At 46.2% G+C, this 19153-nt stretch overlaps 1 protein-coding gene across 2 annotated transcripts in view; it reads right to left on the minus strand.

Annotated features, from left to right (window-relative positions):
- The window catches only part of LOC147707398 (glutathione S-transferase 3-like), a 138809-nt gene that overhangs the window by 81469 nt on the left and 38187 nt on the right, over positions 1-19153 (minus strand). For both annotated transcript variants that reach the window (XM_086926425.1, XM_086926424.1), the window contains exon 3: positions 13757-13808. In XM_086926425.1, coding sequence (XP_086782551.1) covers positions 13757-13808 — 52 coding nt within the window. The remainder of the gene's footprint in view (positions 1-13756; positions 13809-19153) is intronic.

Raw genomic sequence — 19153 nt, forward strand, 5'->3', positions numbered from 1 at the left:
TATATTGGGTAACGTGATTTGTCCAGCCGGACAGGGATCACAAATTTTTACTTATAAAAGGATTCAACAAGGTAATACCTTACATTCAAAAGAGTGAGACAAAAGCCTGTGCCCACACGTTTACAAATTGGCAAAGTGAAAAGATAGAAAAAGGCAGAAGGGAGAGAATTTTAAGGCAAAGAGTGAACGATTTCTGAAAATTGAAGAATGACAGAAATTCAATGACACCATTATACGCATAGCACATTAGGTATACATTCAAATATATGGTGTTTCAACAAGTCGACGGCGTTTCGATCCCTTAAACACAGTACATGGGATCTTCATCAGGACAATCAATAAAGCCTAAAGAGTTTTTTTACACAATAGCCTTTAACACGGACTATATCAAAGCAGTGGGGTAAGATAAGTGGCAATTCCACGGTTGTTGAGGAGGAGGCAGATAAGGATACGTGCAATGACGGAAGCTTACTGTCCAGGGACGTGTCAATGGTTGGCGCGTCACACTGCGACGTGCAATACCGTTAGGACAAGCCCGCAATGGGCACTGGGTAGGAGTTTTAGCGTGTGGGCAGATCCACCATGGGGCAACCAAAATCGGTTCGAAGTATCACATTCGATCAAAGGGTCCACCAGGGTCCATACACGAAGCCTTCAATTCTGGCTCGTGTGCTCGCGCCTTCTTTTTGGCTCTGAATTGATTGTTTCCCTACTACGGGCTGCTTGAATCACAAGGGTCCATACACGAAGCCCTTCATACTGAACCACGAACGCCGTGTACGCCTGACCTTGGCGTCAGTGAACTTTGATCGAATGTGATACTTGGTTGCCCCATGGTGGATCTGCCCACACGCTAAAACCTCCTACCCAGTGCCCATTGCGGGCTTGTCCTAACGGTATTGCACGTCGCAGTGTGACGCGCCAGCCATGGACACGTCCCTGGACAGTAAGCTTCCGTCATTGCACGTATCCTTATCTGCCTCCTCCTCAACAACCGTGGAATTGCCACTTATCTTGCCCCACGGCTTTGATATAGTCCGTGTTAAAGGCTATTGTGTAAAAAAACTCTTTAGGCTTTATTGATTGTCCTGATGATGATCCCATGTACTGTGTTTAAGGGATCGAAACGCTGTCGACTTGTTGAAACACCATATATTTGAATGTATACCTAATGTGCTATGCGTATAATGGTGTAATTGAATTTCTGTCATTCTTCAATTTTCAGAAATCGTTCACTCTTTGCCTAAAAATTCTCTCCCTTCTGCCTTTTTCTATCCTTTCACTTTGCCAATTTGTAAACGTGTGGGCACAGGCTTGTGTCTCACTCTTTTGAATGTAAGGTATTACCTTGTTGAATCCTTTTATAAGTAAAAATTTGTGATCCCTGTCCGGCTGGACAAATCACGTTACCCAATATAGTTCCAGTGTGTCTATATTTATTTTTCTTGTACCTATCAATGCATGGGACCACTGTTGCTTAAGAAATATGTTCCCCGAGGTCCTATGCTGACTCGTTTGGGTGCCCTTGTTGTTTTTGATATATACCTGACAATGTTGGGGCAAATTACCCCGGCATGGATTTTAAGGTTTATTCTAAGGTTTGGCCATTAATGGGAATGTAACGAAACTGGTGCTCATGTTAAGCGCTCTGATACCAGATGTCTCGGGTCTAGTGCAAGTTATATAAAACAAAAAATTGAAAATCAGTTGTTGGCCTATATATGGAGGTGCGTTGGAAGTCTGGCAGAGCTAGCCAATGTTTGTGGTCCGAGTAGTGAAATAGCAGCTGGCGGCAGCGCAGAAGGTTAATGTGCCTGCTGCAAAGAACATGTAACTGATGCAGATCACAAACTCGATATGATGTAAATAGGTCAGTGAGTCACAGCTTTTGTCAGAGAGTTCCTTTTGCTACTTGCAGTTTCTAAGTTAAAATCGTAACATACAACAGCGAGCTAATAACTGTCAATTAAGAGCTGCATGCAAACTGCAAGGAAAAAAATTGGAGCGTTATGTTTTTTCCCCCACAGTCTTTGTTTGATTACCCTAGTGTTTCAAAAATAAATTGTTATCTTTTCACTATGGACAGAGAGGCAGTAAGGCTGTATTTTTAGCAGTCATTTTGTGGAAAGGGGAGCTGTTGGAGATGTATTACGGTACTGCACAAGATATATGTATTTATGCTGAAATTTGATATTTTTGGACTGCACCTTATACGTTGTACTTTGATTATTGGCAGGTTTCTTTGATATATATATTGGTAAGGCCAGCAACACCATCAAGAATACAGTACAAGAGCTGATTACAAGGTCATTCCAGGAACGGCCACTTGAAGAAAAACTACATTTAAAGCAATTAGGACCTCATCAGCCTGACATAAACCTAGAGAAAACTGCCCAGGACAGAGGAAAAATGTCAAAACGTACATTCTCAAATGCCTGGTACACAAAAGCTGATTGGCTTACAGGGTGTCCTATAAGAAATTCTCTGTTCTGCTTGCTGTGTGGTGGTGACTTTTCTTGGACACGTCAAGGAATTACAGACTCGAAGCATTTGTCGGAAAAAATAAAGAAGCATGCATACACAAGAAAGCATATGGAAAACCTGACGAGGCTGGGAATGTTGGGGGAAGACGCACCAATTGAGCAGCAGATAAATGAGGCATACCGAAAAATCATACATAAACACAATGAAGCCGTTGAAAGGAACAGACAAATCCTATCCAAGATAATTGATTGCATTCATTTCTGTGGTGCTTTTGAACTGGCATTGCGAGGCCATGATGAATCGGAAAGTTCCTCAAAACCTGGGATCTTCAGAGGCCTACTGGATTTAATAGCAAGCATAGACAAGGATTTGGAAACACAGTTAGCGAGTGCTACAGTCTTTAAGGGCACCTCTAAAACAATACAAAATGAACTCCTTGAGTGTATGCTCGAAATTATAAGAAGCCATAATTTGCAAGAGTTGCAAAACACAGACTTTGAGGCTAGTCAGGCTGATGACACCACTGATGTGGCCACTAAGACACAGTCCGTATTAGTGTTTCGGTACCTTGACAGTGACAGAAACATTGTGGAGAGGTTCTATGGTTTCACACATTTAAGAGACTCTAATGCAGCAACCATTACTGAATCTATACTGTGTCAACTGAACTTAATTTTTACTGACCTGCCTCAAAAACAAAAACTTATCGCACAAAGCTATGATGGTGCGTCTGTAATGAGTGGAAACCTTAGTGGAGTACAGAAATGAATTCAAGATGTGTACCCTAATGCTCATTATGTGCACTGTTACGCCCACCAACTCAATCTTATTATGCAACAGGCAGTATCAAAGATCCTAGAGACACAAATTTTCTTTCAGGATATAGGAGGCATAGCAGCTTTCTTCTCACGAGCCCCTAAAAGAACAGAAGCCCTTCATGAGATCTGGACAAAAGCGTTCCAAGGGGATCCTCAACTCGTTAGAACTTTAACATTTGTACAGTCAACCTAATCTTTGAAAATAGGGAGGGCATTGAGAAATGTTTTGTCGCCATAGAAGCCAATGAAGAGTTTGATTACACAAGTCAGAATAAAGTCCATGGCTTTCTTAGAACATTACAAGACAGAGTTTCAGTTCTTACTGTTTTTATTTCATAAAATAATGCGTGTTGTCGACGTGTTCTACAATCAGTTACAAGGAAAAGACGTAGATACTCAGTTTGTGAAAGAATCTACCACTACATTTGTACAAAGCATAAGGAAAGTGAGAGATAGGGTTGACAATTTAGAGAGCAAACTGCCGGAGCATTCCGCTTTTGTAAACAGCAGGCAAAACATCACCACTCTGGTTCAAATTGCAAAGGAGATATGTAACATTGTAATTGTGCAGGCATACAAATGTTTTTCATTCACTAAACATTTGGTGAGTGCCACATTATTGCAAAGTAAAGAGTTTGCAAAATATGATGAATCCTTCCCGGAGCGTGCTCTGAATGAGGCTGTGGAAGCATATCCTATGTTCAAAAAAGAGCAGCTGAGAACTGAGTTGACTGTACTGTATGCAATGCCTGTGTACCGGAAGGCCACAAGTGCCTTGACTTTGCTGACTTTAATACATAAACTGAATATGGAAAAATCACTTACAGAGACAGTGACTTTACTAAAAATTGTCATTACCACTCCAATGACAACATCCGAAGCTGAACGATGTTTTTCAGCCTTAAAGCGCATTAAGACATTCCTCAGAAGCACCATGCGAGAGGAAAGACTCAATGCTTTGGCAATGCTCTCTGTAGAGAGCAAGCTAGTCCAAAAAATACCGGACTTCAACAATAAAGTTATTGCCAAGTTCGCTACACTGAAAGAGAGACGTGCTGATTTACTTTACAAAAAGTGAATGCTGCTACTTGTTTGTTAAATAAAAAAAATACTGTGAGTGAGGTACTCAGAAATGCATAGTTATCTCTGTTTTTAAAAGTTTTCTAGTGTTTGTTCTACTTGGGGTCTAAACAGATTTTACTCATCAAATGGCATATTAAGTACATTCTGTAGCACCTAAACACTATAAACTGTGTGGAAAGACATGTGTGATAAAGTCACATGCGTTCTAGTGGAAATGTGGTAAACGTAATGCGTGGTTCCCAATGCTTTGTAAAGGATGTTTCCCAACTGCTGTGCAACTTCTTCTACTCTTAGAGCTGAGATTTCCATGAAAGTCTTATAGTCTGAATTCAGCAGCGTAATAGGACGGAATGTATGAAGCTCTGTGGTTATACTGAAGAAGCAGGTGCCTATGTTAGGACCACTATTAATGTAATAACTGCACTTTCACAATTGCTTTATTAACCTTCCTGATTTCTCAAATTTGCTTGGAAACGCACGATTTTTCTTCTCTTTTTTCAAAATTTTCTCGGGTGGAGAACCCTCCCGAACCCCCTTAAGGAGGTTCGGGCTCGCTCGCTGCGGTGCAATATGCAAATTAGTTTACGCCCCACTACTTTCAAATATCACCAGCCGCCCATGTCCTTAATGTTTCAGCCCCCCCCATTTCTTCCCTTCCCTGAGCACGTACAGTGCACATCACGTGGGGCCTTCAAGGAGAGTAGGGGAGCTGGGGTGAGGAGAAGGGAAGGAGTCAGGTCTGACACTTCGGCTGCGGGCAGTGAGCAAGGCTGGGAGCATTTGAGGAGTGGAGAAGCGCTGTGCTCACAATGCTGCTAGTGCGACTCTGGCATCTGGTTGGTGTCCTTGGTCTCCCAGACTAAGCTGGAACTTCACAACAGGCAAGTGCTAATAAAGAAACACCAGTGCGCTTGTTTACTCTGCTTTGAACTTATCAGTGGAATGGGGGGGTGCACTGGGGGCTGATGTGAATGCACTGAGGTGCACAATCACTGTCTTGTCACATTAAACAGTCAAAGTACCCATAGGGCACGTCCTCACTGAACAGCAGTTAACAAATGCTTGTGTTTTGCTTATAATGAACTTCAATGTTGGCAGTGCGAGTTTCTGTACTTCTACCTTTGGGAATCGTTATAAGCGAATCCCCACCTGTCAGAAAATCCGTTATTTTCATCCAGCAGCCTTTGGAACATGTCGTTTCTCGTTTCCCACTATGGGATTCAAAGTCCCAGAATACAATGCGCAGCTGCTTCAAAAGCCAGGAGTAGATGACTGGGTTAGAGCGGGTCGCTTGGCAGCTATGCATGTGATATCTCAACACGTCATTAGTCAGATCCACTCTAAACTGATAGCTTACCCCACTACCCCCGAGATTAATGGCAGCGCTTTTTGCATTGAACTGCTGCGACCTCCTTGTAGACTCTGCAGCACATGCTTGCCTTGTGCCCTCTTATGTGTGAGATTATCACTAACCTCTGGAGGGTTTCACAGGACAGGGCCACGTTCACCCAATTTGCCTTGAGAAATTCCCTTTCAGGACCCATCTGCTTTGCAGGCAGCAGGAGGGGGGCCAGCAAAGCAGCCTGGCACAGCACCAAGAACCTGCCCCTGCAGAACTTAGATGTAAGACCATGCCACGTTGAATACTGAAGAAAGAGCAAGCACATAAACTAAAAACTTGGGAAAAAACTGATTAAAAATGGGCTGTGTTTTACAGACATGAATTCAGGTTAAATTATTTACATGTAAGAATTTTCCTTTTACCAAAATGTGCTTTACGATTGTGGAGCACAGAATAAAACGTTTCTTGGTGGTCCAGCTACATCAGTTTCATAAATCTTTCCATAATCCAAGCATCATTTCAATAGCTAAGATGTCACCTCGCCTGGACCAGACACAGAAACCCATGTGCTTCAACACTGTCCCACCTGTGGCTGCTATTCTAGCGCTTCGTGGCAACTGTCTTGGCACTGCATGCCAATGGTCTTTGTGAGCGCCTTTCTTTGGATAATTTTCAGCATCCTCAGTTAACCTACTTTTTTAGAAATGTAATTTTCTTGCCTGCACAGCCATATTTCGGAAATTATGAAATGAGTCTCTGTACAATCGGCGCTCAATCTTCTTCATTGACTTCCGGTCAAGAAGTGCACTGACTGTAACTCCATGTCACAGGCCCTGCATCCTTTAGACCAGAGGTCTTCAAACTTTTGGATGCCGAGATTTTCAGGCGTAAGGACCCCTGCTGACAAAAATTTCTAAACCCTGTACGGGTGACAAGAGTACCCAAGTGACTGCACGGTGGGCGATGCAACAGTGTGAGAGTAGGGTAAAAGGAGTGACTGCAGGGTGAGTGAGGTGACCATATGAATTTGGGTTCGGCTGTAAGTGCAGAGTGGGGCGAATAAATGCATGGTTAGTGATGGCCTTGTTTGAGTGAGCTACAGATTGAGCAGTGAGGGGGGACAGGTGAGTGAAGTGTCACATGAATGCAGGGTGTGTAGTGTGCTCATGTGACCGCAGGGTGAGGTACAGGGTGAACAACGCAAGTCCATTTTTAGTGCAGAGTGATCACTGTGAGTGCAGGGTGAGCGGGTGAATGTTGTGAGTGCATGGTGATCAGTGTGAGTGCATTGTGATCACTGTGAGTGCAGGGTGAGCGGGTGAATGGTGTGAGTGCCTGGTGATCAGTAGGAGTGCATTGTGATCACTGTTAGTGCAGGGTAAGAGGGTGAATGGTGAGTGCAGGGTGAGCGAGTGAATGATGCGAGTGCATTGTGATCAGTGTGAGTGCATTGTGATCACTGAGTGCAGGGTGAGCGGGTGAATGTTGTGAATGCATGGTGATCAGTGCGAGTGCAGGGTGAACGGGTGAATAGTGTGGTGAGTGCATGGGGATCAGTGTGAGTGCATTGTGATCAGTGTGAGTGCATTGTGATCAGTGTGAGTGCATTGTGATCAGTGTAAGTGCATTGTGATCAGTGTAAGTGCATTGTGATCAGTGTAAGTGCATTGTGATCAGTGTGAGAGCATTGTGATCGCTGTGAGTGCATTGTGATCACTATTAGTGCTCCAGCTCACCACCTCCCTCAGCCAGAACCCTCCCACCAACACGACGGACCCCAACGAAGCAGCCCGCATCTTCACACAGTGACTCATCAACTGCGCCGACGACCTTGCACCACTGAAGAACCCTCCCAGCAGACACGGCAGCAAAAAAGCCTCGTGGTTCACCACCAAACTCAAAACATCCGAGAAAAACTGCCGCACCCTCGAAAAAGCCTGGCGCCACGACCAGACCACAGAAAACATGACCGCCCTCAAGAACGCCACCCGTACACACCACCAGCTGATCCGCACCACCAAAAGGACATCATTCAAAGAACGCTTGGACAACAACACCCACAACAGCAAGGAACTCTTCAGCATCGTCAAAGAGCTCTCTAACCCCAGCACCGGGAACAACAACATCACACCCTCGCAAGACCTATGCGACACACTCGCCTCCTTTTTCTACCGCAAGATTGCCGACATACACAACAGCTTCGACGCACCAACCACGCACCGAACCACCGAAACAACGCCCCCACCACCACCCTCTGCAACTGGACCCCGGTCAGCACCGAAGACCCTACCCGCACGATGAACACGATCCACTTCGGATCCCCTACCGACCCCTGCCCTCACCACGTCTTCAACAAGGCCGGCTCCTTCATCGCACCCCAACTCCGAAACATCATCAACATCTCCTTCAACACCGCCACCTTCCCAGAGAGCTGGAAGCATGCCAAGCTCAGCGCCCTCCTGAAGAAACCGACAGCAGACCCCACCGACCTCAAGAACTTCTGCCCCATCTCGCTCCTCCCTTTTCCTGCCAAAGTCATCGAGAATACCGTCAACATACAGCTCACCGCCTTCCTCAAGACAAACAGATCCCTCGACCCCTCACAGTCCAGTTTCCGAGCCAACCACAGCACTGAGACCGCCCTCATCGCAGCCACCGACGACATCAGATCCCTTCTCGACAACGGGGAAACAGCTGCCCTCATCCTCCTGGCCCTCTCTGCAGCATTCGACACAGTCTGCCACCGCACCCTAATACAGTGCCTCAGCAACATCGGAATCCAAGGGAAAGCTCTGGAGTAGATCACCTCGTTCCTCGCCGGAAGAACCCAGAGAGTCCGCCTCCCGCCGTTCCGATCCATGGCCACCGAAGTCATCTGCGGCGTACCTCAAGGATCCTCGCTCAGCCCCACCCTCTTCAACGTCTACATGAGCCCCCTCGCAGCCATAGCACGCCAACACAACCTTAACATTATCTCATACGCCGACGACACCCAGCTGATCCTCTCCCTCACCAACGACCCAGCCAACGCCAGAGCCATCACGAGGGAATGAAGGACGTCGCCGAATGGATGAAGAACAGCCGCCTGAAGCTGAACTCAGACAACACGGAAGTCCTCATCCTGGGATCATCCCCCTCCGCCTGGGACGACTCCTGATGGCCCCCCTGCCCTGGACACCACCCCCAAGCCAACGGACGAACGCACGAAACCTGGGCTTCATCCTGGACTCCGCCCTCGCAATGACCAGACAAGTCAACGCCGTATCGTCATCCTGCTTCAACACCCTGCGCATGCTCCGTAAGATCTTCCGATGGATCCACACCGAAAACAGGAAGACGGTCATCCAGGCACTCGTCACCAGCCGAATGGACTACGGGAACACCCTCTATGCCAAACTACAGAAAAGACTTCAACTCATACAGAACGCCTCCGCACGACTCGTCCTGGACATCCCCCACCACAACCACATCTCTGCCCACCTGAGAGACCTGCACTGGCTCCCCGTCAGCAAGAGGATCACGTTCAGACTCCTCACCCACGCACACAAAGCTCTCCACGACCTGGGCCCCAAAAACCTCAACAACCGCCTCACTTTCTACACGCCCACCCGCCAGCTGCGATCGACCAGCCTCTCCCTTGCCACCGTACCACGCATCCGCAGAGCCACCGCCGGAGGAAGATCCTTCTCCTACCTGGCGGCCAAGACATGGAACTCCCTCCCCATCCACATACGGCTGACCCAGGACCATCTCTCCTTCAGGAAGCAACTCAAGACCTGGCTTTTCGAGCAGTAACGGACCCCTCCCCCCACCCCCCCAGCGCTCCGAGACCCTTCCGGGTGAGTACAGCGCTTTACAAATTGTTCTGATTGATTGATTGATTGATTCATCAGTGTGAGTGCAGGGCGAGCGTGAAAGTGAAGGCGAGAATGAGGAGTGAGTTGTCTGAATGCAGGGTGCATTCCCAGAAACTTGAAGCGTAGGGTTTCAGATATAAGTTAAACTATTGCTATAATGGCATTAATCAGGGATCGAGGGTGGAGGAAATAAATAATGTGCTGATACAGCTCATTATTTTGATGGTCCAGAAATAAGCAGTCATCTAAAACTAATTTTTAGCACTTATCTGTGAATACTTAGAACAGCAAATATAAATAGAAAGCACTTTTAATTGTGTTCTAGGGCTGCCTCAATGATCCAGGACCGATAATTAAAGAGAACATAGACAGAAAAGTCACATAGCTAATTAATGCATACTTTATTTATAACTCTATTTAGTGTCAAGAGCAGGTCTCTGTGGGCTCTTTAAACAACACAGGGCAGGCAATTTTCTTTTGGCTACCCAACTTTATATTTCTTTTCATTAAATGCATACTCACACTACAGCAGTAAGTGTAAAAATACAAATGTAAGGAATAGGCAGAGTGGGGGCCCAAGGGGTACTGGAACCATTAAAAAAACTAAGCCTAGGTAACCAGTTAACAAAGGCATGTAAATATGCAAATGGTCTTTAAAGACCTGTGAAAAGCTCAGGCGGCCGGAGATAAGACTCCAGACACCTCCCAGCCGAGCCCCCAGCAGCGCGAGCTGCACTGCAGCAGCCTGGGCTGAGAGACACTAAGGGAAAGGAGGGGGCTGAAGCTATGGGCCTGGACAGAAGTGTGAAGGGAATGCGCGACCCCCTTCCTATCACTCCACGGCCCCTCTGGGGGTCGCGTCCCATAGTTTGAAGACCCCTGCTTTAGACAAAGCTTTCAGTGGTATATTCCTTCCAGACCTCTTCGGTCTTCCTCAGCCTACAATCTTACAGTCCCTAAGATCAACAACCATTGGCATAGCCAATAGGTCTCGCCTTTTGAATGCCAATGCAGACCTATTAGTTTTGCCATTGTTTTTTGGCACACCAATTTACTGTGGCAGGGGCTGCCATTCAAGAAGTGGGCCTCGTTGTATATATGGAGTATGAACACTATGAGAGTTTAACAGTTGTTAATTACACAAACACATGTGAAAATGCACCGCATAGGTGTCGCTCAACATTCTGGGCAAATCATTTAATCTCCCTGTGCGCTCATCCAAAGCGATTAAATACCTTCAGGTCGAGATCACACTATTTAACGATGTGGGTTAGAGTCCTGGGCTCAACATTGTGGATAAATCATTTACCTTGTGCAGGGCTCACATAAAATGCTTGAATACCTTCGGGTCGAGATCGTACATTATAATGATGTGGCTGTAATGGTGACTGACAGCGCACGGCACCGTAAACATTGAAACAGAAGGAAAAAATGAATGCCAAAAACATCTTGTGATATCATATTGAGGCAGACTAAGGACAAGTGATTAATTTTTGGAGACCTTACCGTCAATGCGATTGATGGATATTTACATTCCTGTGCGTTATCATAATTTAAACCTCATGTGATCTTTACAGTAGTATTTTCTAATGAAATATGTTTATGCTTGATGTTCAGTCACTCTAATTAGCAATTTAGTATGTTGTCCATATAATCTGCCTGACCATAAAATGAGTGTCTCCCAAGGTAATAATTGTATTGGAAGGAGCCGGGTTTGAGTATCGGCGTCGGCTCAACATTCAGGGCACACTATTTAATCTCCTGTGCGCTCATGTAAAGCAATTGAGTCCCTTCAGGTAGAGGTTGTGCTACATAATTATGTGGGTTTGAGTCTCTGCATCAACTCAACATTTGTTTTGAATGAAAAGCTAAAATAGAAAAACGAACAAACACAAGCCGAGGGAAATGATAGAAAATAGAAGTTTGTAAATAAACAAATACTGTGCGTGTTTATAAACTAAAGATGCCATCAGATGAGCGCCTTTTAGTCAAAGTTAAAAAAGAACTACAATCCTAGAACTCGAGCCAAACTCAAAGAAAACAAGTTTAAACTTGCGCACGCAAATAGAACAAATAGAAACAAGCATTGGCCGCGCGGCAGTAAAGCCGCGCAGCTGTGAAAGTGGCAGCAGGGGGATGGGGCATGGGCGATTTTCTTTCGGGAGCGTGCAACCGTATGGCGCAACCATATGGCGCAGCGCGCTCCCGAAAGGAAATCACCAAGATGTGCACGCGTTGCATTGCAAGCATGCAACGCGCGCACTTCTTTGCTGAAAAAGCTCTGCCAATGGCATTAGGTCTCCTCCTATACAGCGCATGCGTGCTGCGTAGGACGAGATCTAAAAAGGCTTGCTGGGGTGGTAGAAGCTTTACAATTGGCACAACCAGACTTTGGAACTCTCTTCCTCTGGAAGTGAAAAGAAAAACAGATTTGTTAGCCTTTCAAAAAAGTACTTAAAACTTGGCTTTGTACCCATCTATACTTCTCTCTTTCATCAGCAGTTTTACCTCTCGACGCCTCTGGGTATGAGTGCGCTTTACAAATCCTATTTTCAACTCACAATGAGGTAAAGTTGGCCTTGGTAAAATAAAATATTTGCCTCGGATCACATAGTTTCGTCAAGTGGGGAAGCAGGAATTAGTCTGCTGTGAAAGTTGAAAAGATTTTTAACGCCCCTCACCACTTTCAAAAGTCACCAGCAGCCACGGTTATTGACCTAACTCACTATCAGGTGAAACTATGAACTTGAGCGAAGATTTCCTTTTGTAGCAGACATTGTTCATTTGGGTTGCAATCACTGTCTTGCTCACTGACTTGGAGACTGATAGGCTTACAGTAGTTTATTTCTTTGTTAGGTTTTCCCTGTTGGACTTTTCAATGATCCATTGTGGAAACGGAAGGAAGCGTTGTACAATAACTTAGCATGCCCAAATCAGATCCAGTGAGAGTGTGGGACTATCACACTGATAATAAAAGGATGTAATGCCATTTCCGAAAAAAGCAAATGCTTGAGCCACCAAGTACGGTTATAACTTCTTTGTTTTAAAGACTTTATTTTGATGTTTTTTACAACAAACATTGCAGCAGACATTGTATGCAGACATCGTGTCCACAACACTTAAGATTCCAAGGCCAACATTTTGTTAGGTGCAACATTACAAGTGCTTTGATACTGAACCCAAATTCTGAGCATGAAACCAAGCACAGCCAACAACAAAGCATTGGCATAGCCAACAGGTATTGGCTTTATAATAAGAGTGCTCAACTGTTAACCTTTACTAATGTTTGTCTTTAAATCACTGCTAAAACTACAAAACAAATAAGCATACTACAGGAAAAGCAAACGCATATCTTATAGCATCCCAAAACTGTACATTGAATTCATTGTTTTCAATCTTTATAAATGGCATTGTTATTTTCTCAAATACTTTTTATCTCAGGAAACTAAATAAAATTTAAAAAGAATAAAAACGTGTCACAATATAAAGGGAAACTCTTGCCAAATGTCTTTCGACACCTCTGCACTACCCTAGAGAGCAAATTTAAACTGTTATGTTACATACACCTTCTGTGCCTCACACACCAGATGAATGTGTGTAGCAGTTAGCCCTTACAATACTATAAAAGCATTTGTGAGAAGAGGTTTGTGCTTTCAGGCAACTAGTGGACTGCAAGAGCTAAAATAACCCTTAAAATTAACTTTTGAGCCATAATCCAGCAAAATAATCCCTGCTGTTGTGCTTTTACAGAAAAGCTTGGGGGGTGAGGAGCATAACAACATGGGGGTGGGAAGATGTGGGGGGTGAAGAAGCACAAGAGGGAGAGAGCTAGCAACCATATACACGCTCATGGAGTGCTGTATGAAAAAGAAAAAAAGTGATTTCTTTAATGTGAGTAGTGGAAGGGTATAAAATGGCCAATCAAAAAGAAAATCAAGAGAATACTCTCCAGGGGAGAGAAAAAGACAAGAGGAAGACAAGTAATTGAATAAGAAGCAAACACATGAGACAGACAATAAAACCAACCAATGTTAACCAATGGGTGGCTGTAAGCTCTAGGTAAGCTCAAAGTAGATCTTTTGAAACCAGACAACTTGTGCTGCATTGTAGGCTCGACCTAAAAAGCAAAGTGATCTACTGATTATCCATTAAACAGATGTATTCAATCTCACCTGGAAGTAACTTTTCATACTGCTCTCTTGTTTCTAAAAATTCTTCGTCAAACTGGAAATGAGAGAGAAAACACATTAAGGATATTTTGTGTGGTTTATGTTCCAAAAAAAACATCTTCAGCAGAGTATTATAATCCAAAATGCAACAGGTTTATTGCATATAAATACATTTAATCCTTTGTATGCGTTGGATGGCCGGGAGCCGTCCGACGCTACAGTGCTCGTATGCGTAGGATGTCTTAGTGGCCGTCCCCATACAGGGCTCCAGAAATCCCTTTGGTGCAGGCACCAGGAGGCTTTCCTCCAATCCAAAATAGCCTCAGGAGCTGGGGAATAGTTTCTTCAGCTCCCAATGCTGCTTTGGGTTTTCAGTGAAATGACGATCAGCACGCACGGCGCGCTGATGTCATTTTATTGAAAAAAAAAATTAAACGAGCTGATCGGCTCATTTCACTTTCACCGCAGGGAGAGATATCATTGGAAAGGGGAGACTCTCCCCTCTCCAATGGTACCTGTCCTTAGTGAATCCCTTCTTGGGGGAATCACTGAAGTAGGGTGATCACCAAGTAGGGATCCACCCACTTGACACCAGGGAGGGGGGGGGGGGGGGGAGTGGCCCCTTGAGCCCAACACCAAAAACGCAGGCGACTCCTTCGCAAACCCTTTTTGTGATAGATAATTTTGAAGTCTCCACAGTACTTTTTGGGCAATTTCCTGGGTGGACGGAAGTTTGTGGCTCCCCACATATTCCAGAACTTTCCATCACAGAAATATGAGGAAAATGTTTGTGTTTTTTTTTTTTTTACAAAGTTTGAGGTTTGCAAGGGATTCCGGCTAACAGACCTGGTGAGAGCCACATAAGTCACCCCATCCTGGATTCTCCTAGGTGTCTAGTTTGCAAAAAGTTACAGGTTTGCTAGATGCCAGCTGTGCTAGGCTCCAAAATCCACAGCTAGGCACACTGCAAAGAAAGGGTCAGATTTCACTGGAAAACTCTAATGTGTCTACATTGCATTTTGGGGCGTTTCCTGTAGCTGGCACTAGGCCTGCCCACACAAATGAGGTACCATTTTTATCAGGAGACTTGGGTGAGTGCTAGGTGGGTGAACGTTGGTGGCTCTCCACAGATTCTAGGTCTGCTAGGTTTCCCTATCTGCCGGCTGATCTAGGGTCCAAAATCCTAGCTAGGCACACTGCGAAAAAAGGGTCAGATTTTACAGGAAAAATTTGATATTTCCATGTTGAGTTTTGGGCCATTTCCTGTCGTAGGCCCTAGGTCTATCCTAGCTAGGCACACTGCGAAAAAAGGGTCAGATTTTACAGGAAAAATTTGATATTTCCATGTTGAGTTTTGGGCCATTTCCTGTCGTAGGCCCTAGGTCTACCCACACAAGCGAGGCAAACTTGTTATTGGGAGACTTAGTGAAACACTTAATAGTGGAATAAGTGTTTACCAATGGACTGTATGCAATTCGGCCTTCCAAATGTAAAACAGTGTGTAAAAAAAGTCATTTTGAAAAATGCCCTCTAATTCACATGCTAGTATGGGTACCCACAATTTCAGAGATGTGCAAATAACCACTGCTTCTACACTCCATATGTGGTTCGCATTTCGGAAATACATAGGTTTCCTTGATAACTATTTTTCACTCTTTATTTTTTACCAAATGAATTGCATTATACCCGGTACACAATGAAAAACTATTGCAAGGCGCAGCTCACTTATTGGCTCTGACTACCTCGGGTTCTTGGTAAACCTACTAGCTCAATATATCCCCGCAACCAGAAGGAACCAGGGTATGAAACTGTAGATTTGCTCGCGATTAAAAATCATGTAATGAAGAGGAGGGAAACTTCTAAATAGCAGAAAATGACAGCCATTTTAGCAACAAGAACCATGAAGTTATTAAAACTGCTGCAGAGCACCACAAAGGGAAGGGCACTAACCCTAGTGCTCCCTCCTATGTGAGCCAAGGAGCCTGCCCCAAGTTAGTCAACACAGCTGAGCCAGTCAGTGTGTTGCCGGCCGGGCCGGCAGAAAAACATCACTGACTAGTAAAGTCTTTACGACTGGGGTCAAACAAATTAGAAAAGGCAAAATCTGATACTGCTTGCAGGGTGAATCCCATTGGCGGCTGATGACCTTTACACAAGTTTATTGCTTTACACAAGTTTATTGCCAGCCCGTAGCAAGGCCCAGCCCGTTCTGCCTGCAAAATCTGTAGGATGATGAGATAGGACTCTAGGGCCTCTGAGAATGACGAGCAAGTCGTGACGACGGACCCACCACCCCCGCTCCCACAGAATGAGAGAGAGCACTGAGAGCCTTGGCAAAAACTACACGCACCACCACTGTCACTTAAGATCAATGTGAGTGCCTGCTGTACAGTAGTACTTACTGTTGTGAACTTCTTCTGTACTAGTCTCGGACAGTCAGGTGATTGTGGCACTGGCAGGCACTATGGGGTCTCTGAGCGCCGGGGCCTCAGCAGTAGACTCATCCGCACATGGTCATCGGCGGCCGCACAGCACTACATGCAGTAGTCTCCTTGCAGCGCCCGATGCCTCCGATGCCACGCGGCCATGATGGAGACAGTCAGTGCTGCAGGTCCATGCTGCAGTGTCCAGTCCCGCCGTGGTGGTCCGGCATCGCCAGCCAGGTAATACAGCGCACTCAGCACAGTCTGAGTGCAGTCTTCCAAGTTAATTCCAGTCCGTGTGGAGTCCCCAGCTGCCGCTTCCGACAAACCTTACTTCCTTCCTGCAAAGGACGTGAGGTCATTGATTCCCCCACAGGGCGCTGGCCCCACAGCTAACGGAACGACTGAGAGGGCAGGCCCCCCTCGGGAATTTTGTTTCAATTATGCAGGCGGCCTGGCAGATAGAGTGTAACATTGTAGCACAATCGGATCTTCAAAGTGTCTCCTGCTGGCAAGTCTGCGGGGAGCTGAGCAGCAGGCACACAGGTGATCGAGGCGCCAGTACGCGCGCTAGCACCCAGGCGTTACATTGCCAGTTTCAACTGGTGTTGTCAGCAGAGTGCATGCCAGTCCGTGGAATTAAAATGGGTGACAATGCATTTCAGTGCGGTGATGTGGAACACTGCACTGAAATGTGTTAGTGTCACGTCAGTTGCGTGATACTTGGCAGAACTGGGTATGTACATTCGGACTAAATTGAGGACCTAACAAGCTGCCTACATCCATGTCACTCCAAAATACAGAGTGGAAAGATCACGCAGAAGGCATTACAGATTTGCAAATTGTACTCCACCATAAGGTCACATTCACCAGTCTTCTAATTCCTTCACTTTTTAGGTCGAGCTGGAGAGAGCAATGCGAAGCATTGCATCCAGCTTGACAACTAATGTTGCCCGTCTCCTGGGAATCTGAGACAGGGGTCGGGCAGGCGCGGCGATTGGCGTCGGTGGACGCGCACGTCCAGGCCGGCGCCGTGCACATCCCCTGCCTCAGATTCCCCGAAGTGCGCAAACACACACACGCAAACACACACACAGCCACGCACGCACCCCCCCCACCGCTCACGGGGTCACGCGCACACACACACACACAGCCACGCACGCACCCCCCCCACCACTCATGGGCTCACGCGCACACACACACACAGCCACGCACGCACCCCCCCACCACTCACGGGCTGACGCGCACACACACAGCCCCCCCCCCCCCACTCACCGGGTCTCTCAGGCTCCTCTCGTCCCGCGGTGGTGGCGGCATTACACACGAACACGTTCATTTTTGGTAGGCACTGGGTGAAGAGCAGACGCACTACCCCGCATTCAAGGTCGCTCTAGCACAACAGGGATTTCCTGGAAGTCCGCCTTACGTCACAGGACGTACTTGCTCTCCTATTGGGCGTCCTCTCTGATTTGTATGCCCCTTAAGGACCTGCATCGTCAACTCCCGTTGAAACTCTCATTTGAATAATTTTCAGACTCCCGCCCCTCTTTGAATTTGGACTCTTCATTGGCCGTTGGCTAGTTCCAGATAACTGAAACACTAGACGACAGGTTTAGTTTATTGCTGTCCTTTTGGTGGCCATTTTTGACGTAGGTAAACATTTGTGCCAGTCGTCTCAGAGGCAACTTGCGGGTATCGTGCCCTTCGTCGCTGTTTGTTTCCTGAGAGCAAGTTCTTTCCGGTTCGTTCCGAGTTCTTGCTCTAGTTCTCACTTGTAGGAGGAGCGGTTATTGCTTGGAGCATCTTTCTGGCTTCATCTTTGGGAGGTGGGTGTAGTTACTCCAGTCCCTGGTGTTTGGGAGCCGAGGCTCTGTGCGCTTCTCTGAAATCCCCCAAATGTCAAAAATATGTATTCTCCATTCTGGTGGCCCTGTGGGGTATTTCGACTTCCTGTCCATTGACATGAGCGAGGAGACCGCGGGCCCCAGAGCAGAAGAGGAAGATGTGTCCAGGGTCACGGGTCGGTAATAGCGCAGAGGCGTAACTGGCATACATGGGGCCTGGTGTCACTGCACCTGCTGCACTATTGGTAGCTACAGGTCTCAAAGCTCCTGATTTCATCTGCCTTTCCCTCTCCCATCTTCGTGCCCCTTTAACGACGCCCCTCTGTGTCTCGTGCGTTCCTGCCCCTCACTCGTCAACCTGCCTTCTTCCCTTTCCCACACCCCACAACCCATAAGCCCTCTGCTCTCTTCTCTTCCCATCTTCTTACTCCCCAAACCCCTGTGTTCTCTCTCCTGTGCCCTTCCCTCCCTCAACGTCCCTTACCCCTCTGTTCGCCCCACCCCCCTCTCAAATTGTGCATCTTGTCCTGGTTTTACTTGTTACTCGTGCGTGTGGCCGGCGGAGGGGAGCCTAGCGTCTTTTCCAAAGATGTCAAAAAGCACCTCTCAGAAAACGGGGAGCACTAACAGCGACTGGTCATGCCTGTTGCCAAAGTTTGGATTATACATGATAACTTTAGGTTAGGTTACTGGCATTTTCATAGCGCTTTCTGTCATTGTTGTGGCGACTCACGGCTTTCCTGGTGCTCTATCAAGAGGAACGATCGTTTGATCACGTTTCTTGGCGCTTGGTTGTGTAATTAGTAGAAAATGTGATCAGTGTTTAGTATTTTAGTGGTTTGTGTAAGTTACTGTGAAAGTAAAATTAGTTCTTTCTAGTTGTTTTTTGTGTACAAATTAAAAGCAGCAGAGGACAGGTGTGTTGCAATTAAACCCATTCTGCCACACCTGGGCACATGCAGGCAAAAGTGCCACTACTTATTAACCTACATATTTCTTCCCCTTCGAGGATTATTTTCTTTGAATCATTCTCGCCACACCTTTGCTTTTATCCCCTTGTCTTTTTGAAGATGAATGGCTGATATTTCCCCGAAGGGGCCGCGGCCTGTTCAAACAGAGCACTTTTCCTGCAG

The sequence above is a fragment of the Lissotriton vulgaris genome, chromosome 6, assembly GCF_964263255.1.
Source record: "Lissotriton vulgaris chromosome 6, aLisVul1.2, whole genome shotgun sequence".
NCBI classification, from domain to species: Eukaryota; Metazoa; Chordata; class Amphibia; order Caudata; family Salamandridae; genus Lissotriton; species Lissotriton vulgaris.